Source organism: Cucurbita pepo, chromosome LG10, assembly GCF_002806865.2.
Source record: "Cucurbita pepo subsp. pepo cultivar mu-cu-16 chromosome LG10, ASM280686v2, whole genome shotgun sequence".
NCBI lineage: Eukaryota > Viridiplantae > Streptophyta > Magnoliopsida > Cucurbitales > Cucurbitaceae > Cucurbita > Cucurbita pepo.
The window spans coordinates 3,524,990-3,541,857 of NC_036647.1; the positions used below are offsets into that span (position 1 = coordinate 3,524,990).

At 37.2% G+C, this 16,868-nt stretch overlaps 4 protein-coding genes and 2 non-coding genes across 6 annotated transcripts; all 6 read left to right on the top strand.

Moving 5' to 3' along the window:
• Positions 1-203: 203 nt before the first annotated feature.
• On the top strand, positions 204-5,549 carry LOC111803577 (U1 small nuclear ribonucleoprotein 70 kDa-like). Its single transcript, XM_023688057.1, has 10 exons — positions 204-502; positions 978-1,092; positions 1,202-1,281; positions 1,867-1,942; positions 2,025-2,089; positions 2,167-2,229; positions 3,623-3,704; positions 3,809-3,971; positions 4,167-4,238; positions 4,391-5,549. The coding sequence occupies exons 1-10, from the start codon at positions 404-406 to the stop codon at positions 5,004-5,006; spliced, it is 1,431 nt and encodes a 476-aa protein (XP_023543825.1). The 5' UTR covers positions 204-403; the 3' UTR covers positions 5,007-5,549.
• Positions 5,550-9,438: 3,889 nt separating this feature from the next.
• On the top strand, positions 9,439-12,203 carry LOC111803955 (SCARECROW-LIKE protein 7-like). The gene is made up of 2 exons (XM_023688578.1): positions 9,439-10,024; positions 10,153-12,203. The coding sequence occupies exon 2, from the start codon at positions 10,173-10,175 to the stop codon at positions 12,012-12,014; it is 1,842 nt and encodes a 613-aa protein (XP_023544346.1). The 5' UTR covers positions 9,439-10,024; positions 10,153-10,172; the 3' UTR covers positions 12,015-12,203.
• A 905-nt stretch (positions 12,204-13,108) lies between these two features.
• Positions 13,109-13,197, top strand: TRNAY-GUA. The gene is given in 2 exon segments: positions 13,109-13,145; positions 13,162-13,197. It is a non-coding gene; the product is annotated as a tRNA-Tyr (tRNA).
• Positions 13,198-13,289: 92 nt separating this feature from the next.
• TRNAY-GUA lies at positions 13,290-13,378 on the top strand. Its single transcript is given in 2 exon segments — positions 13,290-13,326; positions 13,343-13,378. It is a non-coding gene; the product is annotated as a tRNA-Tyr (tRNA).
• Positions 13,379-13,646: 268 nt separating this feature from the next.
• On the top strand, positions 13,647-14,488 carry LOC111803315. The gene is made up of 3 exons (XM_023687657.1): positions 13,647-13,844; positions 13,934-14,055; positions 14,145-14,488. The coding sequence occupies exons 1-3, from the start codon at positions 13,660-13,662 to the stop codon at positions 14,216-14,218; spliced, it is 381 nt and encodes a 126-aa protein (XP_023543425.1). The 5' UTR covers positions 13,647-13,659; the 3' UTR covers positions 14,219-14,488.
• A 1,046-nt stretch (positions 14,489-15,534) lies between these two features.
• LOC111803316 lies at positions 15,535-16,449 on the top strand. The gene is made up of 3 exons (XM_023687658.1): positions 15,535-15,755; positions 15,842-15,963; positions 16,055-16,449. The coding sequence occupies exons 1-3, from the start codon at positions 15,571-15,573 to the stop codon at positions 16,126-16,128; spliced, it is 381 nt and encodes a 126-aa protein (XP_023543426.1). The 5' UTR covers positions 15,535-15,570; the 3' UTR covers positions 16,129-16,449.
• Positions 16,450-16,868: the final 419 nt, after the last annotated feature.

Below are 16,868 nucleotides of genomic sequence, written 5' to 3' on the forward strand. Positions count from 1 at the left end.
TAATATGTACGAGTAGACACGCGTTAAAAATCAGAAAACTTACCAAAACAGACTATATTTATTAACGTTATACTATATTTGTATTTTCACCCACTAATATTATAATTTTGAGAATTAATATCCGTTTCTGGTTTGAAGCCTTTCTAATTTTCTTATATATTCAAGAAATTTATTGAGTTGAATTGTTTAAAGACTTGGGAGTCCTTGCAGAGTAAGTGTATAAATACCCTCGATATAACCTTACAGCTTTTTTCCGCCTCTTCCAGTTCCCTCCGTTTCGACCCGACCGTACTAACTAGATCCCGAGCAAAAAACACTCGCCAATGTTCTCCGTCCACTCCCTTTGATTTCTGATATCAATTATTTGTAATCGTATTAGTCTGAGCAACCAACGTGTGCTGCCATGGGAGACTACGATGATGCCTTCATGCGGAATCCCAACGCGGCGGTTCAGACTCGTACCAAGGCCCAGAATCGTGCCAATGTCCTTCAACTCAAACTGGTACGTGGAAGGCTTTCGACTATTATCATCATTTCTTTTGAAGCCTTCGATTGTTCTTTTTTTTGTTTGATTGAAGTTAGCTAGGGTTTCAAGAAGTTGTTTCGCAGTTTGTTAATTAGAAAAGATACAGAATTTGTTGTTGTGTCGGAAAACTATGCATAGATGTTGTCGTTATAGTTATTGCGTATTCATAATGATTGATTTTCGTTTTTTTTTTTTTTTGTTTAGAGATGATAAATTAAGTTCTACGTTGAATTCTCATAGATCGCTAACGACGTATTGTCAATGAAATGTCTCGTGTCTTGTTAAAAGAGAAAAAGACTACATCTAGTCGACAGCAGCATGGTGTGATACGATGACTTAATATTATCATCGGGGGTCGAAATTTCAGATTATGGTTTTCAAAGAAGCTGATGTGTTTTTAGAACATTCGACTATGGAATGTCTAGGGTTCTTAATTTTCCTTCTCGTGCAGATTGGACAGAGTCATCCCACTGGTCTTACGACCAATCTCCTGAAGCTCTTTGAGCCCCGACCGCCTTTGGAATTCAAACCTCCACCGGAAAAAAGAAAATGTCCACCATTAACAGGTTTTTAGTACTTTTCAAAACTTGCATGGTATTTATTAATTTTTTTTATGTAGTTTTTTCCTTACTATTTTTGCCGAGGGATGTAATTTTATCGCATTTCGTGTTGAAGGGATGGCGCAGTTTGTGAGTAATTTTGCTGAACCTGATGATCCAGAATATTCTCCCCCTGTTCTAAAGGGTGAAACTCCGGTAAGATAATTTACTTCTTAATGACTGTGTGAACTAGCTTCCCCAATCCTTTTAAGATTGAATATTGAATCTCGTTCCCTCCCAAAAATGTATATGTTTTGAATACATGTATGTATTGTAAGGAAAGTGAGTATTGCTAATAGTTTTAACTTAGAGGCTGTTTGGCAGCTTGTGATGCAATATGGTTTGCTTTAAACACAATTTTCGGGATTTAAATTAGGTTGCTTGTAAGTTTTAAGGTTAGTGTATAACAATTCATTTGCCCATGATTTTTTTAGTAAGCGATGCTTTGATTTCTTTTAAACAACAGCAACATCAAATAAATACGTTTTAACTGAACTTGTGTTACTAAAATACAGGAAAATTCTTTAAAAAGAACTTAGGTGCAGCCTCTTATTTAGTGTGGTATCTCTGTCGATTATTTTAGCACATTTGTAGTAAAAGTTTTTATCATTTCAAATAAAGTGATCTTAATTAGTTTCTGAAGACTGGATTTTCAAAATGATGGTTTATCGTGTATACTTCTATGAGAATTATGGCGTAACTACTTAAGAATCTGATTAATCTGAAACTGAAACTTTTCAGGCACAAAGGAGGGCTAGAATTCACTTGCTAAGAATTGAAAAGGGTGCGAAGAAAGCTGTTGAGGAGCTGCCAAAATGTGATACATCTCTTCAGTACTTACCCTTAATTTGTAGGTAAAAAATTTGAATGTCGTGTCTTACATATGTACTTATGTGCAGATCTTGAACGTGACGATCCAAATGTAACTGGTGATCCATACAAAACGCTCTTTGTGGCTAGACTGGTGTGTAAAATGTAGTGTACATAATTCTTTAATTTAAGCTTAATGTTACACTGAAAATCATTGTTACCCATTGGCAGAATTATGAGACAACTGAGAGCAGAATCAAAAGAGAGTTTGAGTCTTATGGGCCAATCAAACGGGTAGGTATTTGAGCATCCTCATGGGGCGCTCGGTAAGAGGTTAATATTTTTGTGGTCAATTATATACTTTATTTTACTATGAGAAATATTTTTTGGGTACTTGTCATGTTTTTGGTCCATTTTTCTGAAAATTTTACTAGAATCTATTCCATTCTAAATCACTATGGGTTGGTTTAGTAGTATGTCTAAGCATGGATTTGCATGTGTGGTTTCAGTTAATAGGTCTTCTTGTATTGTTTTTCGTTGTAGTGACAATTAAATAGTTCATGCTTTCTCTTTGAATAACCCATCAGAAATATTCCACTGGCCTTCCAAACTATGTATTAACATGCGAAACAGATCTCTTACTTTTTATTTTTTATTTTTCCCTTCAACTTTCTCCCCATTTAAAGTTTTCAAATTTCTGGGTAAGTTTTTTTGGGGGTAAAGCATATTTCCATCTGTCTGGATCCTTACGGTGGAAATAAGTTTGAATAACGATTAACGCCAAACACCTCCTGGATTCATCGTTGGTTATTCAAGCTCCTAATAGTCTCTCAGGTAAAGCTGCTGGTATGCAGTCATCAATTTGATGTGTATTTCATTTTCCTCTTAGTGATCGTGTCTTTGCCCGGATGTAGTTGGGTTAGTTAATTCTTGAGGCATGATGTTAATTGGAAACTCCTTAGTAAAATTCTATACATCAAGAATTCCTGGCAAGGAGGCAGGTATTCTACATTCAGCCAAATGTTATTCATGATTTTGGTATTTCTATGGCTCTGACCTGAAAGATGGTGGGCTTCACCATGCATGACAAAGCTGAAAATTTTAGGTTGGGCAGTGGAGTGATGTACTTTGCCTTTTGGCCTTTATATTCAAGCAACAATGGAGATTGTCAACTTATTATTCTGCCTTGGGTAAAATACATGGGAGTATTAGCATCTCTTTCTCCTTTGAATTTTGTACTGCATAGATTTTCTGCTGCTAAAAGTTGTACCTTTGGTTTTAAAGGCATCAAAAAATCTCATCGTTGAGAAGATTTCCTGGTATTTCCTGGTATTTCCTATATTACATATACCTTTTTCATTATTTGAAAAATAATTCCCTGGTAAGGGGAGTTTATTATGTTCGACAACTGGTAAAATGGTCACAAATACATCAGTTTTTCCTGACTCTAGCTGGTGATGATGCATCTCGCAATGGAAGCTCTATGATTTAAAGGTGAGCACGGCTAATTAGGCATAGTGCCTGTCTGCCGTGCCAATAGGATTTGCTTATATAATAAACTTTCTTACAGTATTTCTCTGGCTATAAATTCATAAAATCTTCATCGAGAATGTGTAATGGAAAGAGATTTGAACTTCTCTTCTGCAATATGACTTTTTTGTTTGTGCAAATATTCTGTGTTTTGCAGGCCCGATTGATTACGGACAAAGTGACAGGTAAACCTAAAGGCTACGCATTCATTGAGTACATGCACAAAAGAGATATGAAAGGTTTGTTTCAATTAATTTGTATTTTTAACCCTTCTATTCGATTAATGATTAGTTCCTTCATTTGGAGATAATTAATTTACTCACCTCCATTTGAAACTACTCAGCTGCATATAAGCAAGCTGATGGTAGAAAGATTGATGGTAGAAGGGTACTTGTGGACGTCGAGCGAGGTAGAACAGTACCGAATTGGCGTCCTCGATGGCTGGGTGGCGGTCTTGGAACTACCAGAGTGGGAGGCGAAGATAATAACCAGAAGCAGTCTGGAAGGTAATTAATATGATGTCGACAACTCCTGCTCTTACTAGTGCAAGGCATTGAGAAATATTGATGATTATTGTACTATAAAACAATAATGAATGATTCTCGATCCAGTGTTTTTATCTTGCGAAGTCTTAATTTTTTGTGATCACTGAAAATTTATAAAGATTATATACGCTGAAAGCATCTGTGTAACTTGTACAGGGAGCAACAGCAGTCTGGTGCACCATCTCGATCAGAGGAGCCTAGGGCTCGTGAAGATCGCATTGGAGAGCGGTATGATGTTCCATATGTTCTTTTCATTTTAGAAATTTTTGTGCCAATACATATGTGCTTCTTTCAAATAATGGTTTCAGCATTTGAATGGAACTTCAGTTTATTGTTAATTTTAGATTCTGCGTAATTAGGCTTCGATTTAATATTTTCAGAGATAGGGAAAAGTCTTATGAGAAGGGAAGAGACAGAGAAAGAGAGAGAGAGAAGTCTCATGAACGTTCCCGTGAGAGATCTAAGGATCGTGATGTCAAAGAAGATAGGCATCACAGAGATCGTGATAGGACTAGAGATAGAGATCGGGACAGAGAAAGGGACAAAGAGAGAGATCGTGGCCATGACCGCGATAGAACACGTGATCGTGATCGTGATCGAGGAAGGGATCGAGGCCGTGACTATGAGCGTGATAGAGGTCGTGATCGGGATCGTCATCGCGACAGAGATAGGGAGAGGGATCGGGATCTTGAAGGGGGATTTCCAGACCCTGATCGTGGTCGCTCCCATGATAGGGAATCTGATTTTAATCGGGAATCAAAATATGAAAAGGATAGACATGGTGATAGGGACAGAGATATTGATCGTGCTGAAACAGAAGATGGTCATGGGTGGTATGATCAGCCTGAGTATGGGCATCGACACCCAGATAATGATCCCGATCACCAAAACTACGATCACTTTGAACATAACCGTAGTCGGGGACAATATGATCACCCAGAAGACCATCGTAACCAAGATCGTTATGATCAGAATGATAGAATGGAGGATGATTAACATCATGACCGTGGCGCTTCTGAATCACGTGATAGAGTGGCCCCGTGATTTTAATCATGAATTAGGCGCAGTGAGAGATCTCATTCGAGAGAATACGAGTTTGTCACGCTGCAGTGTGTACCGCTGGTAAGTATCTGTTCACTTTATTCTCCTTTTCTTTATAACTGATAAAGCAGCCAGCCCTTCTCCCATATATGTTCCCTAGTATTCTTCCAGGAGGAGGTTGAGATGATATCAAATATCACGAAAGTACTATGTAGCTGCCGTGATCGATGTTGGAATTGTCTTCTTTCTTCTGTTAATTAACCTAAAGATTCTGGATGCCTGATACTGTTTCTTCTTGGGAGTTTCAATTTCAGCTACTTTATCACGCAGATTGTTGCTTAGTTTATTTGTTGTACTTCCCTAGATTTTCTGTATTAGTCTTTGACCGTGATTTTTATAAACTTCTACGAGCGTCATAGAACATTGAATGCTTGATTTGATTGAACATCGTTTTGGTGACAACAAGGTCAATATGGAAAACAGTTTGTTACAACTTGATATCAAGGAGTTTCATGAGTCTCATTGTTCATACGTCTTTGGAATCTTTGAAGGCCTATAAGAATGACCCTTGAATTTTTATGAAAATTTGGAACAAATTTGTTACAAGTTTTGAACTTTTAAGGTCTAAATTGATGAATACTAAACTTTAGAGTCCACTTTGTGTCGTGGGTGGTCAAAATAACGAGGCACTCGACCTACCAGTTGCAGACCCAATGGGATCAAGCTGCCCAAACTGGAAACTGTCCATGAAACTCCTTGATATCAAGTTGTGAAGCCAAGCGATTACCCAATAGTCAGGCCTAACTTGTATGAACAATGAGATTCATCCCTCATTAAATCTGTATGCAATCTTAATTACATGGACGTTGGAAGATACCGAGTTCAATGACTGTTGGAACCCGGATCTTCTAAGTGAAAGCCAGATATCCTAACCGCCGGACGACAACTGATCATTGAGATATTTTGAACTATTTAGTTATATAACTCATTACAAATTAAATATTTAAATATTGATTTTAATCATATGCTGAATATTTATTGTTATATTTTAAGAAAAAAATTAAGTTATTTCAAGTTATTCCTTTGTTAATAAATTGTAAAACCGCACTTAACTTATCAAACTCTTAAAACCACCTTTTTCTTTCTTCCTCCAAGTATTTTTGGAATTTTATATTCAACTTAATTGTCAATATAAAAAATTAGACTGTTTATTATTATTATTATTATTATTATTATTATTATTATTATTATTATTATTATTATTTAAAAACTAACTTAGAAAAAGGTATTGAAGAACGTGGAGGTGGGTTTTGGATGTTTGGAAGCATCCAATAATTGAGGCAAAGATACAACGAACATTTCTAAGTTATTATTTTACACTTTTGGGAGTTGTTATTCAATCAGCTAATTGTGTATGTTTTTCTTTTATGTTAGCCACCCAATACTCATCACTTTATTTCTTCAATCTTACCAAACAACAACCCCTTTTCTAATAATATCATATTCTTATTATGTCTCCTTAGATCACCTTTGTGTTCATGTTTTTTAATTCAATTTTAATGGTGGTCATCTCAAACAAATCATAACATAATTTTACACTTTTTTTATATATAAAAAATAAAAATAAGAATACTATTGAATTTTTTTAACAATATATTTTAAACAAAATACAAAATTAATGAGTATTTTTATTAATTTAGCCCAAATTACTAATTATTAATCTAATTAATGAATTAAAAAAAAAAATTATGGCCCAAAATAGGTGGCCTACACTGGAAAACTTACGCTGCTTCCTGCACCACCCAATTCCAAATACATCTGAAAAAAAAAAAAAAAAAAAAAAAAAAAAAAAAAAAAAAAAAAAAAGCAAAATCCAATTACAGTCCTGTCCTTTTCACCTCGACACAAACCACAAACATCGCCATCCTGGGACACGCAATCCGTACACTGCGTTACATATATGTCGTCCCCAATTTGGTCATTTCAGTTTTTGCTTTTTTTCTTTTTTCTTTTTTATTTATTTTTCCACCAACAATGTTACAACATTTTTATACTATCAAATTTAACTCAAATTATAACCTAAATTTTCATTAAATATTTTTTACCATACATTTAATTTTAATAAAATACAATGCAATAATATTCAATTTTACACAAATTAATTAGAGTATAATTTCATATAAACACATAAATTTGAACCAAATTAATTCGAGAACCTATCTTTAAAATATTATCATTTTTTGTTAATACTCCAAAATTAATTATGCCTATAATGGTGGATTTATTTCTTTAACAAATTCATCCATCTGTTTATTATATGGTATTTAAGCGAGTCATTATTACAAAAATATGATTAGAAACTTGTAATTATATATTATTATTTTTATTAATACTCCAAAATTAATTTTGTCTATAAGGTTGGAAATAAAATTATAGATTTAACAAACGCATCCATATTCTGTCTATTATGGTATTTAAGCAAGTAATTATTAAAAAAAAAAATTTAAAAAATATGATTAAAAACTTATCATCATTTATTTGTGTCAGCATTTTTCTATATTTAAACCGAGTCCACGTAATGATTCGTCGTTTATTTTATTTTTTTATATTATTAAAGTTTTATTCTTTTTTTTTTGTTTATTATTTAATAATGGACGGTGAGATCGAATTAACAATCTTGTAAATAATATTTAACGTTAGATATCATTTTTCTACCGTCTATTTAGATTTTAATGCTATTCTAAGCTTATCATTTTATAAAATGTTAGAATGTTTTCTAAAATTAAAATTTTGATCTTATGCAATATTAAAAATTTAGGTGGAATAATAAATTTATAACCGAACAAGTTTAATATCAAAATTAATTGTTTATCTCGATAAATTATTTAATGAAAATGATCAAACTCTAACCGAGCTTAACAAATTTAGTAGGTTATGATAATAACAACCTATTTCGTAGGTCAAAGATTCACATCGTCACCTAATTGTAATGTTTTTTTTTTTTAATTTATATAATATATATATATAAATAAATTATGAAGTTTGAGAGGAAGAAGTGGAAGAGTGGGGCCTACAACCTCTTCTCCATTTGATTGCTTTGATTATATTGGTGTTTAGTCTAATCATCTATCTTAAACCCTTTTAACGGTGGGATTTGATTGTTTTCATTTGGATTAAATTATAAATTTTTAATATTCAATAAACTCAATAATTAATGCTCTTTTAAACTCATGTACATGTTTTTGTTTTATTTTTTATTGGCAATATATTGTTAATTAAAATATAACATATGGTGTCACTGAACTATCTATTTAAATTACCAAATTGGTGAGGCTCACAAAATTTAATGCTCTTTTAACTCTGCAACTTTATTTATAAAAAATGTACAAAATCAACCAAAAAAAAAAAAGAAAGGGTTATAAAAAGGGAATAAAATAATAACAATAATAAAACCAATGGCAAGCGAAGGGAGTTGATTGAATGGAGGGCTGGGATTTAACAGGAAATGCAGGGTAGACAGAAACATGGGCCGTTGATGAACACATGGAGAGTTGACTAAAAAGAACAAAACAGTAAGGCGCAAGCTGATGACTTATGTTGACATTGACACCACTAATGTGTCCAATGTCACCAATTTGTAAGGCTGCTTTCTTTCTTTGGGATTCTCACTACTCTAAACCCAACACTAAAATTGTATTGTCTTACCCTATTTCAAGAATTGATCGAGCTGCCTTGGCGGGCTATGTTCGAGTTATCAATATTTGTTTGTAGTGACTTACTAATTTTTCTTGTTTGGTGAATGCACATTTGTAGCTTCTAGTGTCTCAGGTGTCAAGGTATAATAAATAAGTAGTTATTCCCTTAGTTGCACTGATCATGTTGATTATGTTGTTGTTCATTAAAAAAAGGACCAAATCCCTCAATGAACGGTAAAAAAAAGCTTTGGTTGGAGTAATTGGTTGCGACATTGTTGAAGGATGAGTGGTCCGTTGAGCTTTTTTGGTCCTTCAAAAGACTTAAATTTGAACTTCAAAGGCAAAGTGGGTAGTGAAAGTGAGGTCATCAACGGTTCAAAAGGAACATGGTTCTTGTTTTTAATAAAGCATTCACTTTGCCTCTTTTTTCTTCTCATTTTTCTTTTTTACCTTTCCACTCTCTTTTTTTACCCTAGCCTTTACCCCTAATCCCCCTCACCCCCAACCTAATAAAGTATGCCTACCCTCGCAATTAAATAATTAAATAAATAAAATATACGAAACAAATTATTAGATCTAGATTGATCGTTAACATGGTAAATAGTCATTAATTATCGTCGAACTTGAATATATATATATATATATATATATATATATATATTTATTTATTTATTTATAAGGTGGAGGGTGACGTTGAAGAAGGGTTCACGTGAAACGGGGAGTTTTGAGTGAGTCATCTGTGCTCCCATAAGAATTTAACTGACAAACACGGCCCTGCAATCCCCAATCTCCATCTCCCTTCTAAAATCCGCGCCTCTCCGCCAGTCTTTCAAATTTGGACGGACAGGATCTTCCGACCACCCTACCATCTCCTACGTCATCCGACGGCGCTCTCGAGGTTACTCTTAAATTAACGTGTCACTCTGAACTTGGGTGTCTGGTCCCCACTTGTTCTTGTCAGTTTCCCCGCATTGAGCGGGAGCCACTCCACCTCCCTCTCCACGTAGATACACATCATTCGGTCTCGTCAGATCCCCACTGGGCCTCACCTGCCACGTCCTCCCTATTCAACTCTTCTCTCACTATTTCCCTTAAATGTTCATTTCTTTTCTTCTCTTCTCTTCCCAACGTGGGCCCACCCTTCTCCGGAGGAAACTTTTCTTTTTTATCTCTCTCTGACCTCTCTCCCTCACTTTCTCACTCTCTTCCCTCTGCATAAACAGCCTCACCGACGACCTCGCCGCCGTGATCTCTTCACTTCCGCCGGCTTTCCTTTCTGTATGCATTCCTTTACCTACTGTCTTTGCCGGGGCTTATTTTAACTGGTTTTGAGTCGCTGTCGCTGACTTTTGTTGTTGTTCTTCTTCTTCTTTTTTGCTTGCATGTTTGAAATGGTGCGACTGTAGATTCTTATTTTGGCCGGAAAATGGCGAATATGTGTGCCGATAGCGGCAATCTTATGGCGATTGCTCAGCAAGTCATGAAGCAGAAGCAGCTACAAGAGCAGCAACAGCAGCAGCACCCACAGCAGTCGCCTCAGCAGCTCACTGGACCCTGTACTTTCGGTCTCAACCCATGGACTGCCTCGAACCATTCTCTGTCCGGTGCGCCAGATTTGGGGTTTGGGCTCTCCGGAGCTGGATTTCCCGACCCGTTTCAGGTTCAGAGAGTAGTCGACGGTGGAGATACGAGCTTTCAGTTTCCCAACTTGGAGCACCATTCTTCTGCTTTCAGATTTACCGATTTCGACGGCGGCGCTGCGGCAGAGTTCGACTCTGATGAGTGGATGGACAGTCTAATAGTGGGTGGAGATTCAACGGAGAGCTCTAATCTTCCTTCTGGTTGCGAAGCCTGGCAGTCTAATTCGGATTTTGCTTTCTATGGTGCCGATCCCTTTATCCCCTGTCCCAGTCGCCTCACTATCCCCTGTTCTTCACCCTCTGATCTTAACAGAGTCATTTTCCCTGACCCTCCCAAAAGTCAAACCGCCATTCAACCGCCGGTGGTCTCGTGGACGGGACTTACGTCGGCGACTCCGCCGGCGGTCGTCAAGGACACTCAAGTTCCGAACCCTCCCCTTATTGTTCACAAGAGTGAAGATAACGGCGGTTCGTCGAGTTCTGCAGAGACTGAATCGACTCCGCCGCTACTTAAAACCCTAATTGAATGTGCTCGACTTACCGAATCGGAGCCAGATCGAGCGGCGCAAATGTTGATTCAGCTTAAGGAATCGTCATCGGAGCACGGAGATCCAACGGAGAGAGTCGCCTTTTACTTTCTCGAAGCTCTGTGCCGGAGATTGTCACTTCGATCGGAGAATTGTTTGGTTTCTTGCGAATCCACTTCCGATGATTTCACTCTCTCTTATAAAGCTCTGAACGACGCTTGCCCGTATTCTAAATTCGCACATTTGACTGCGAATCAAGCCATACTCGAGATTACAGAGAACGCAAGCAGGATTCACATAATCGACTTTGGGATTTCACAGGGAGTCCAATGGGCGGCGCTTCTTCAAGCTCTCGCAACCCGCTCTACCGGAAAACCAACAGGAATTCGGATCTCCGGCATTCCGGCTCCGATGCTCGGGAACTGTCCGGCGACGGCGCTGTTCGCAACAGGTAACCGACTGGCCGAGTTCGCAAAGCTTCTGGAACTAAACTTCGAATTCGATCCAATTCTGACTCCAATCGAAGAATTGAACGAATCGTCGTTCCGAATCGAGTCGGAGGAATCCCTGGCCGTGAATTTCATGCTTCAATTATACAACCTCCTCGACGAAACTCCTCGCGCCGTTCTCAACGTTTTGAAACTGGCAAAATCGCTGAACCCTAAAATCGTGACGCTCGGGGAATACGAAGCCAGTCTAAACCGGGTCGGGTTCTTCACCCGGTTCAATAACGCACTGAGATATTACTCTGCCATTTTCGAATCACTGGACCCAAAATTACCTCGCGACTCAAACGAGAGGCTGCAACTGGAAAAGCTCGTGCTCGGGCGGCGAATCGGCGGCGTGGTGGGACCAGAGTCCTCGGCGACGGCGGCGGGAGGCAAAACGGAACGAATGGAAGAGAAAGAAGAGTGGAAAATGTTAATGGAAAACAGCGGATTTGAAGCAGTAAATCTGAGCCATTACGCGAGAAGCCAAGCTAAAATTCTTTTATGGAAGTACGATTACAGCTCTGAGTATTGTCTGATGGAATCCTCAGCTGGGTTCCTGTCGTTGGCATGGAAGGATGTCCCGATCATTACAGTTTCTTCATGGCGTTGAAAGCAACAGGTACCGTAATTCGTTTATTACATGATATTATAAAATGTAATTTCTTTTTTCCGTGCTGTAAAAAAATGATGTTAAGATATTTTAATAATCACATATCAAAAATCATGGGAGTTTCAGAAATTAATTAAAGGATTGTTGTTGTTGTTCTTGATCGAAATTGCAAAATGGAAATTTGAGATTGACTGGGTTTGTTTGGTCGGTCGGAGTGGAGTGTGGGTCCCCTTTCTCTGATCTGTGTTCTGTGTTTCTTTTACTCAGTTTATGTCTTCATTTGCACCGACTGTCCGGTAGTAACCGCCTCCACCCTTTTTAAATTATGTTCTTTTCAGATGGGTCCTTTTCTCAATTATTTTTGCTGGGATGTCCTTTTTCGACAACGAACATATCTAATTTTTGGGGATAATAAAGAGACAATGTATACATGTTCTTTGGACAATAATTTTGAACATTTAAACCTTCAATCTTAAAGAGCACCCGGACATTGGATTCTGACGTTTTCACCAATGCTGCTTCCTTCATTACTGCTCGCCCGGGTGCTTCCTTTGAAAAAAAGAAGAGATAGCTCTCCCATCAATGCGGTTTTATATTCCATACCTTTCACAAATCACTCATTTCGCTCGTCTTTGATGCTAAAATTTTCGTTCATCTTTGTATTTTTTCTTTAATATCGTTGAGCCGTCAATTTTTTTTTTACTCCTATAATTCTTTTTAAATATGTTTTACTTGATACAACCTAAAGTTTAGAAAATAATATTTTATGATAGGTATTAAACTCTTATTTATGTTCAAATTTAAATTTTCACGAGTTTTCATACGAGTAATTTGTAAGTAACTTATATAAATACGTTGAACCCTAATTATGTATTTGCTAGGAAGTACAGTTATCTACTCTACTTCAACAAATTAAGTAAAGGTATCAATTGATCTAAAAAAATATGTACACAAATTCTTTTGTTTTTTAGAAACAAAATGAAGTAATTAAAATGCCTAATACATTCAGTGAAATTAAAAGGTCGGGTTTTCTAAAAAATAAATAATGTTTAAAAATAGATAATATATATTACTTTAAGCAACTTGGAACACAACCGACCTTAGCTCAGTTGGTAGAGCGGAGGACTGTAGTGAAGTATTCTCAGATATCCTTAGGTCGCTGGTTCGAATCCGGCAGGTCGGAATCTCTTTTCTTAAATAAGAGAAATAGCTCCATATTCTAATATATTTTAAAAATAAATAATCTATAATTTTAGTCAGAATCCTTACACATCTCCGACCTTAGCTCAGTTGGTAGAGCGGAGGACTGTAGTGTGGTATTCACAGATATCCTTAGGTCGCTGGTTCGAATCCGGCAGGTCGGATCTTTTCATTATTATTATTATTTTTTTTGTANTTTTTTTTTTTTTTTTTTTTTTTTTTTTTTTTTATATTTTATCATTAAACAATGAGCATTCACGAGATATCGCCACGCAGGACTACGTGTCATGTTTAAACTACTGTGCAAAAAAGTTTGGGTACGTCAACGCCACGCAAGATTTCAACGGTGGGAAAGTCCCACACGTGTCATACTTACTCCACCTTACGATCTCTGTCTGACTAATTTTATATTAAACGATTCTTCCACTTGACTTCAGAAGCAAATATGATGAACGCAATTAGATTCGCCCGCAGTCCACCGCCGATCGTGCTCACATTACCTCTTCCGCCGCAGCTCCGCCGTATAGACTTGCCTGAGCTCCGATCCCGTCAACTGATCAGTTTTTCCACCGCACCTGATCAGAACCCACAGAACATGGATGACTCCAAGAACACCGCCAAGCAGACTGAGTTAGATCTTTCTCGTTTCTGTGTGCATAGGCCAGTTTATGGGTTATGTTAAAAGGTTAATTTTTTTGAAATGTGTGTTGTTAAAGCAGAGATCTAATGACTGATTCGTTTGGGCACGCGTACGCGAGCCGAAGCGAGGAAGAAGGATTTGGAGGGATTTATAGATCGGTCGAGTCAACCGATGAGGGGGCTGAGAATGAAAAGAAACCTGGTAATTAAATGCTTATGCATTTTCCTTAATTAAATTATGAAGATGATTAGTGTATTTAATTACTGTTTTGTTTGAATTGTGCTTTGAAGAATATGATAAAAGCCAAGGGAGCGAAGTGAAGGAGAAGGAGAAGGCTCGACATCAAGCTCACTCCAACTGCTAAGAGCAATGATCTTGTCTGAATCTCGTTTGTATTATGTCTGATGTTTTTCTTTGTCATGTTGTCGTCAGAAATTGGTTTCTATAAAATCTAAATTTGCATTTTGTAAATTAATTGGAACAATACTGGATGTGATGTTAAGGGGTTGGACCAACGATTACCTTATCTCTTGCTTTCTTCGTTCTTCCTTCCATCTCCGACAAGATGGATCATCGGTTAGGAATTACTCGTCTAGTCAACTTTTTTTTCAAATAAAGTTCTAGTCTTTATAGAGTTCTGTTTTTTTTTTGGATTTTTTCTGCTGATATTTTTTAGATATTTGTATGTTCAATGATTTTATCGTTGTGGTCTATCTTTTTATAAAGGATGTGTATTTATCGTTGTGGTTTTTATCTTTTTTTGGTAAAAGCGGTACATTAATTACCATGCTTAGAATTAATAAAAGAATTGTTTATGTTCTAAGAATTGTTTATGTTCTCTGTTCTAACAATTTGCTGCTGAGCTTATCACCAATCGCTAGTCACCAAAACACCACCGTTGATTTCACTCATCCCTGTAAGGGTTTCAACTAGTTAGGGGTCTACATGGATTAGATTGAGTTGGTTTGAGGATACTTTTAGGACCAGTTCTCACCTTGGGTTAATTCGAATGTGTTTGAGTTTGGAAGTCAATTTAACTCGGTTCGGTATGTTAATCGGTTCGGTATGTTAATCATGTTAATCAATTCAATCCAGTTTGGTTCGATGTACACTCTTGTTTGGGCTGTTGCCCATTACTTAAAAGATGCATATAACATCTTTGTTATAAGCCGTACATATCCGGATATTTAATTCGAGGAGGAACGAGGTTGGATAATCGTTGATGATGTGGCAAGCATAAGGTCGTTTAGGTGGCTGGTTTGAATACGGTCGGATTTATTTTTTTAAAAATAAAAAATTAGAGAAATAGCTCCATATTCTAGATGTATGTTTGAATCTCTTTAAAAACAAATAATGAACACAAATTAATAAAAAAACCTCACCCAGCAGAGGACTGTAGCGTGGCAGGTCGGAATTCTTTTTTATTTTTTTGTATTTATTATTTTTGTTTATATATTAAATTTTTTTATATTTTATCTATCATTAAACAATGAACATTCACGGGATATCGCCACGCAGGACTACGTGTCATGTTTAAACTACAGTGGAAGAAAGTTCGGGTACGTCAACGCCACGCAAGATTTCAACTGTGTGAAAGTCACACGTGTCATACTTACTCCACGTGTCACATTTACAACCTGAAATTTTTCCAAGTGTAGCGTTCATCAAGTTGGGGAAGATTTCCACCTATTCTTCCACTTATCTTCAGAAGCAAATATGATAAATGCAATCCGATTCGGCCGCAGTCCACCGCCGATCGTGCTCACATTACCTCTTCCGCCACAGCTCCGCCGTATAGACGCGCCTGAGCTCCGATCCCGTCAACGGATCGGTTTCTCCACCGCACCTGATCAGAACCCACAGAACATGGATGACTCTAAGAACACCGCCAAGCAGACTGGGTTAGATCTTTCTCGTTTCTAGTTGCATGGGTCAGTTTATGGGGCCGTTTTAAAAGGTTAATTTTGTAAAATGTGTGTAAAATCAGAGATATAATGACTGATTCGTTCGGGCTAGCGTACGCGTGCCGAAGCGAGTATGAAGGATTTGGAGGGATTTATAGATGGATTAAGTCAACCGAGGAGGGGGCTGAGAATGAAAAGAAACGTGGTAATTAAATTCTTATGCATTTTCGCTAATTAAATGATGATATGATGATTTAGTGTTTTAATTACTGTTTTGTTTGAATTATGCTTTGAAGAATATGATAAAAGCCAAGGGAGCGAAGTGAAGGAGAAGGAGAAGGCTCGACATCAAACTCACTCCAACTGCTAAGAACAATGATCTCGTCTCATACTCGTTTGTATTATGTCATGTTTTTCTTTGTCATCTTGTTGTCATGAGAAGTTAGTTTGTATAAAATCTAAATTTGCATTTTGTAAATTAATTAGAAGAATATTGGGTGTGATAATAAGGAGTTAGACCACCACACGGGGCGCCGCCACCGGAATGTTACCGTCGTCGTCGCCACCACCTATCCCTACCTATCCCTAGAAGAAGTTGCACAAGTCACTTGCTAGGGGAGGTGCAGGTTGGGTCAGAGTCGACCATCTTTGTTGTACCAATTCAAAAGTTGAAGTTTTGTCCAACCCAAAACTAATATATTCGGGTTCTAATGCTAATTTAACTCAACTCAATCTTTATAATTCGGGTTGGGTTGGGTCAGGTGGGTCTTGGGCCTGATGTGGCCTGATGTACACATCATGCCGATTATTTTAAAGATGCGGAACCCAAAACGAATATATTCGGTTTCTTATGCTAATTTAACTCAACCCAATCTCTATAATTCGGGTCGGGTCGGGTCGGTCTAGGGGTCGATCTACACACCCGCCCGATTATTTTAAAGATGCGTAACGTCTTTGTTCTAAGCCGTACATCTCCGAATATTTAATTCGAAGAAAAACGATTTTGGATAATCGTTGACGTGGCGAGCATAAGGTCGCTTGGAAACAACGCTATTGATGATCAATTGTCAACGAACGCATCCCCGTTTTAACTTGCCTCTACCGCCTCGG

Coding starts and splice junctions, on each gene's coding strand:
- LOC111803955 (XM_023688578.1), top strand. CDS start 10,173: ATGGCGAATATGTGTGCCGATAGCGGCAATCTTATGGCGATTGCTCAG.
- LOC111803316 (XM_023687658.1), top strand. CDS start 15,571: ATGATAAATGCAATCCGATTCGGCCGCAGTCCACCGCCGATCGTGCTC. Junction 15,756..15,841: donor AACACCGCCAAGCAGACTGG/GTTAGATCTTTC, acceptor GTGTAAAATCAG/AGATATAATGACTGATTCGT. Junction 15,964..16,054: donor TGAGAATGAAAAGAAACGTG/GTAATTAAATTC, acceptor TATGCTTTGAAG/AATATGATAAAAGCCAAGGG.
- LOC111803577 (XM_023688057.1), top strand. CDS start 404: ATGGGAGACTACGATGATGCCTTCATGCGGAATCCCAACGCGGCGGTT. Junction 1,282..1,866: donor TTCTAAAGGGTGAAACTCCG/GTAAGATAATTT, acceptor GAAACTTTTCAG/GCACAAAGGAGGGCTAGAAT. Junction 2,230..3,622: donor CTTATGGGCCAATCAAACGG/GTAGGTATTTGA, acceptor TGTGTTTTGCAG/GCCCGATTGATTACGGACAA.
- LOC111803315 (XM_023687657.1), top strand. CDS start 13,660: ATGATGAACGCAATTAGATTCGCCCGCAGTCCACCGCCGATCGTGCTC. Junction 13,845..13,933: donor AACACCGCCAAGCAGACTGA/GTTAGATCTTTC, acceptor TTGTTAAAGCAG/AGATCTAATGACTGATTCGT. Junction 14,056..14,144: donor TGAGAATGAAAAGAAACCTG/GTAATTAAATGC, acceptor TGTGCTTTGAAG/AATATGATAAAAGCCAAGGG.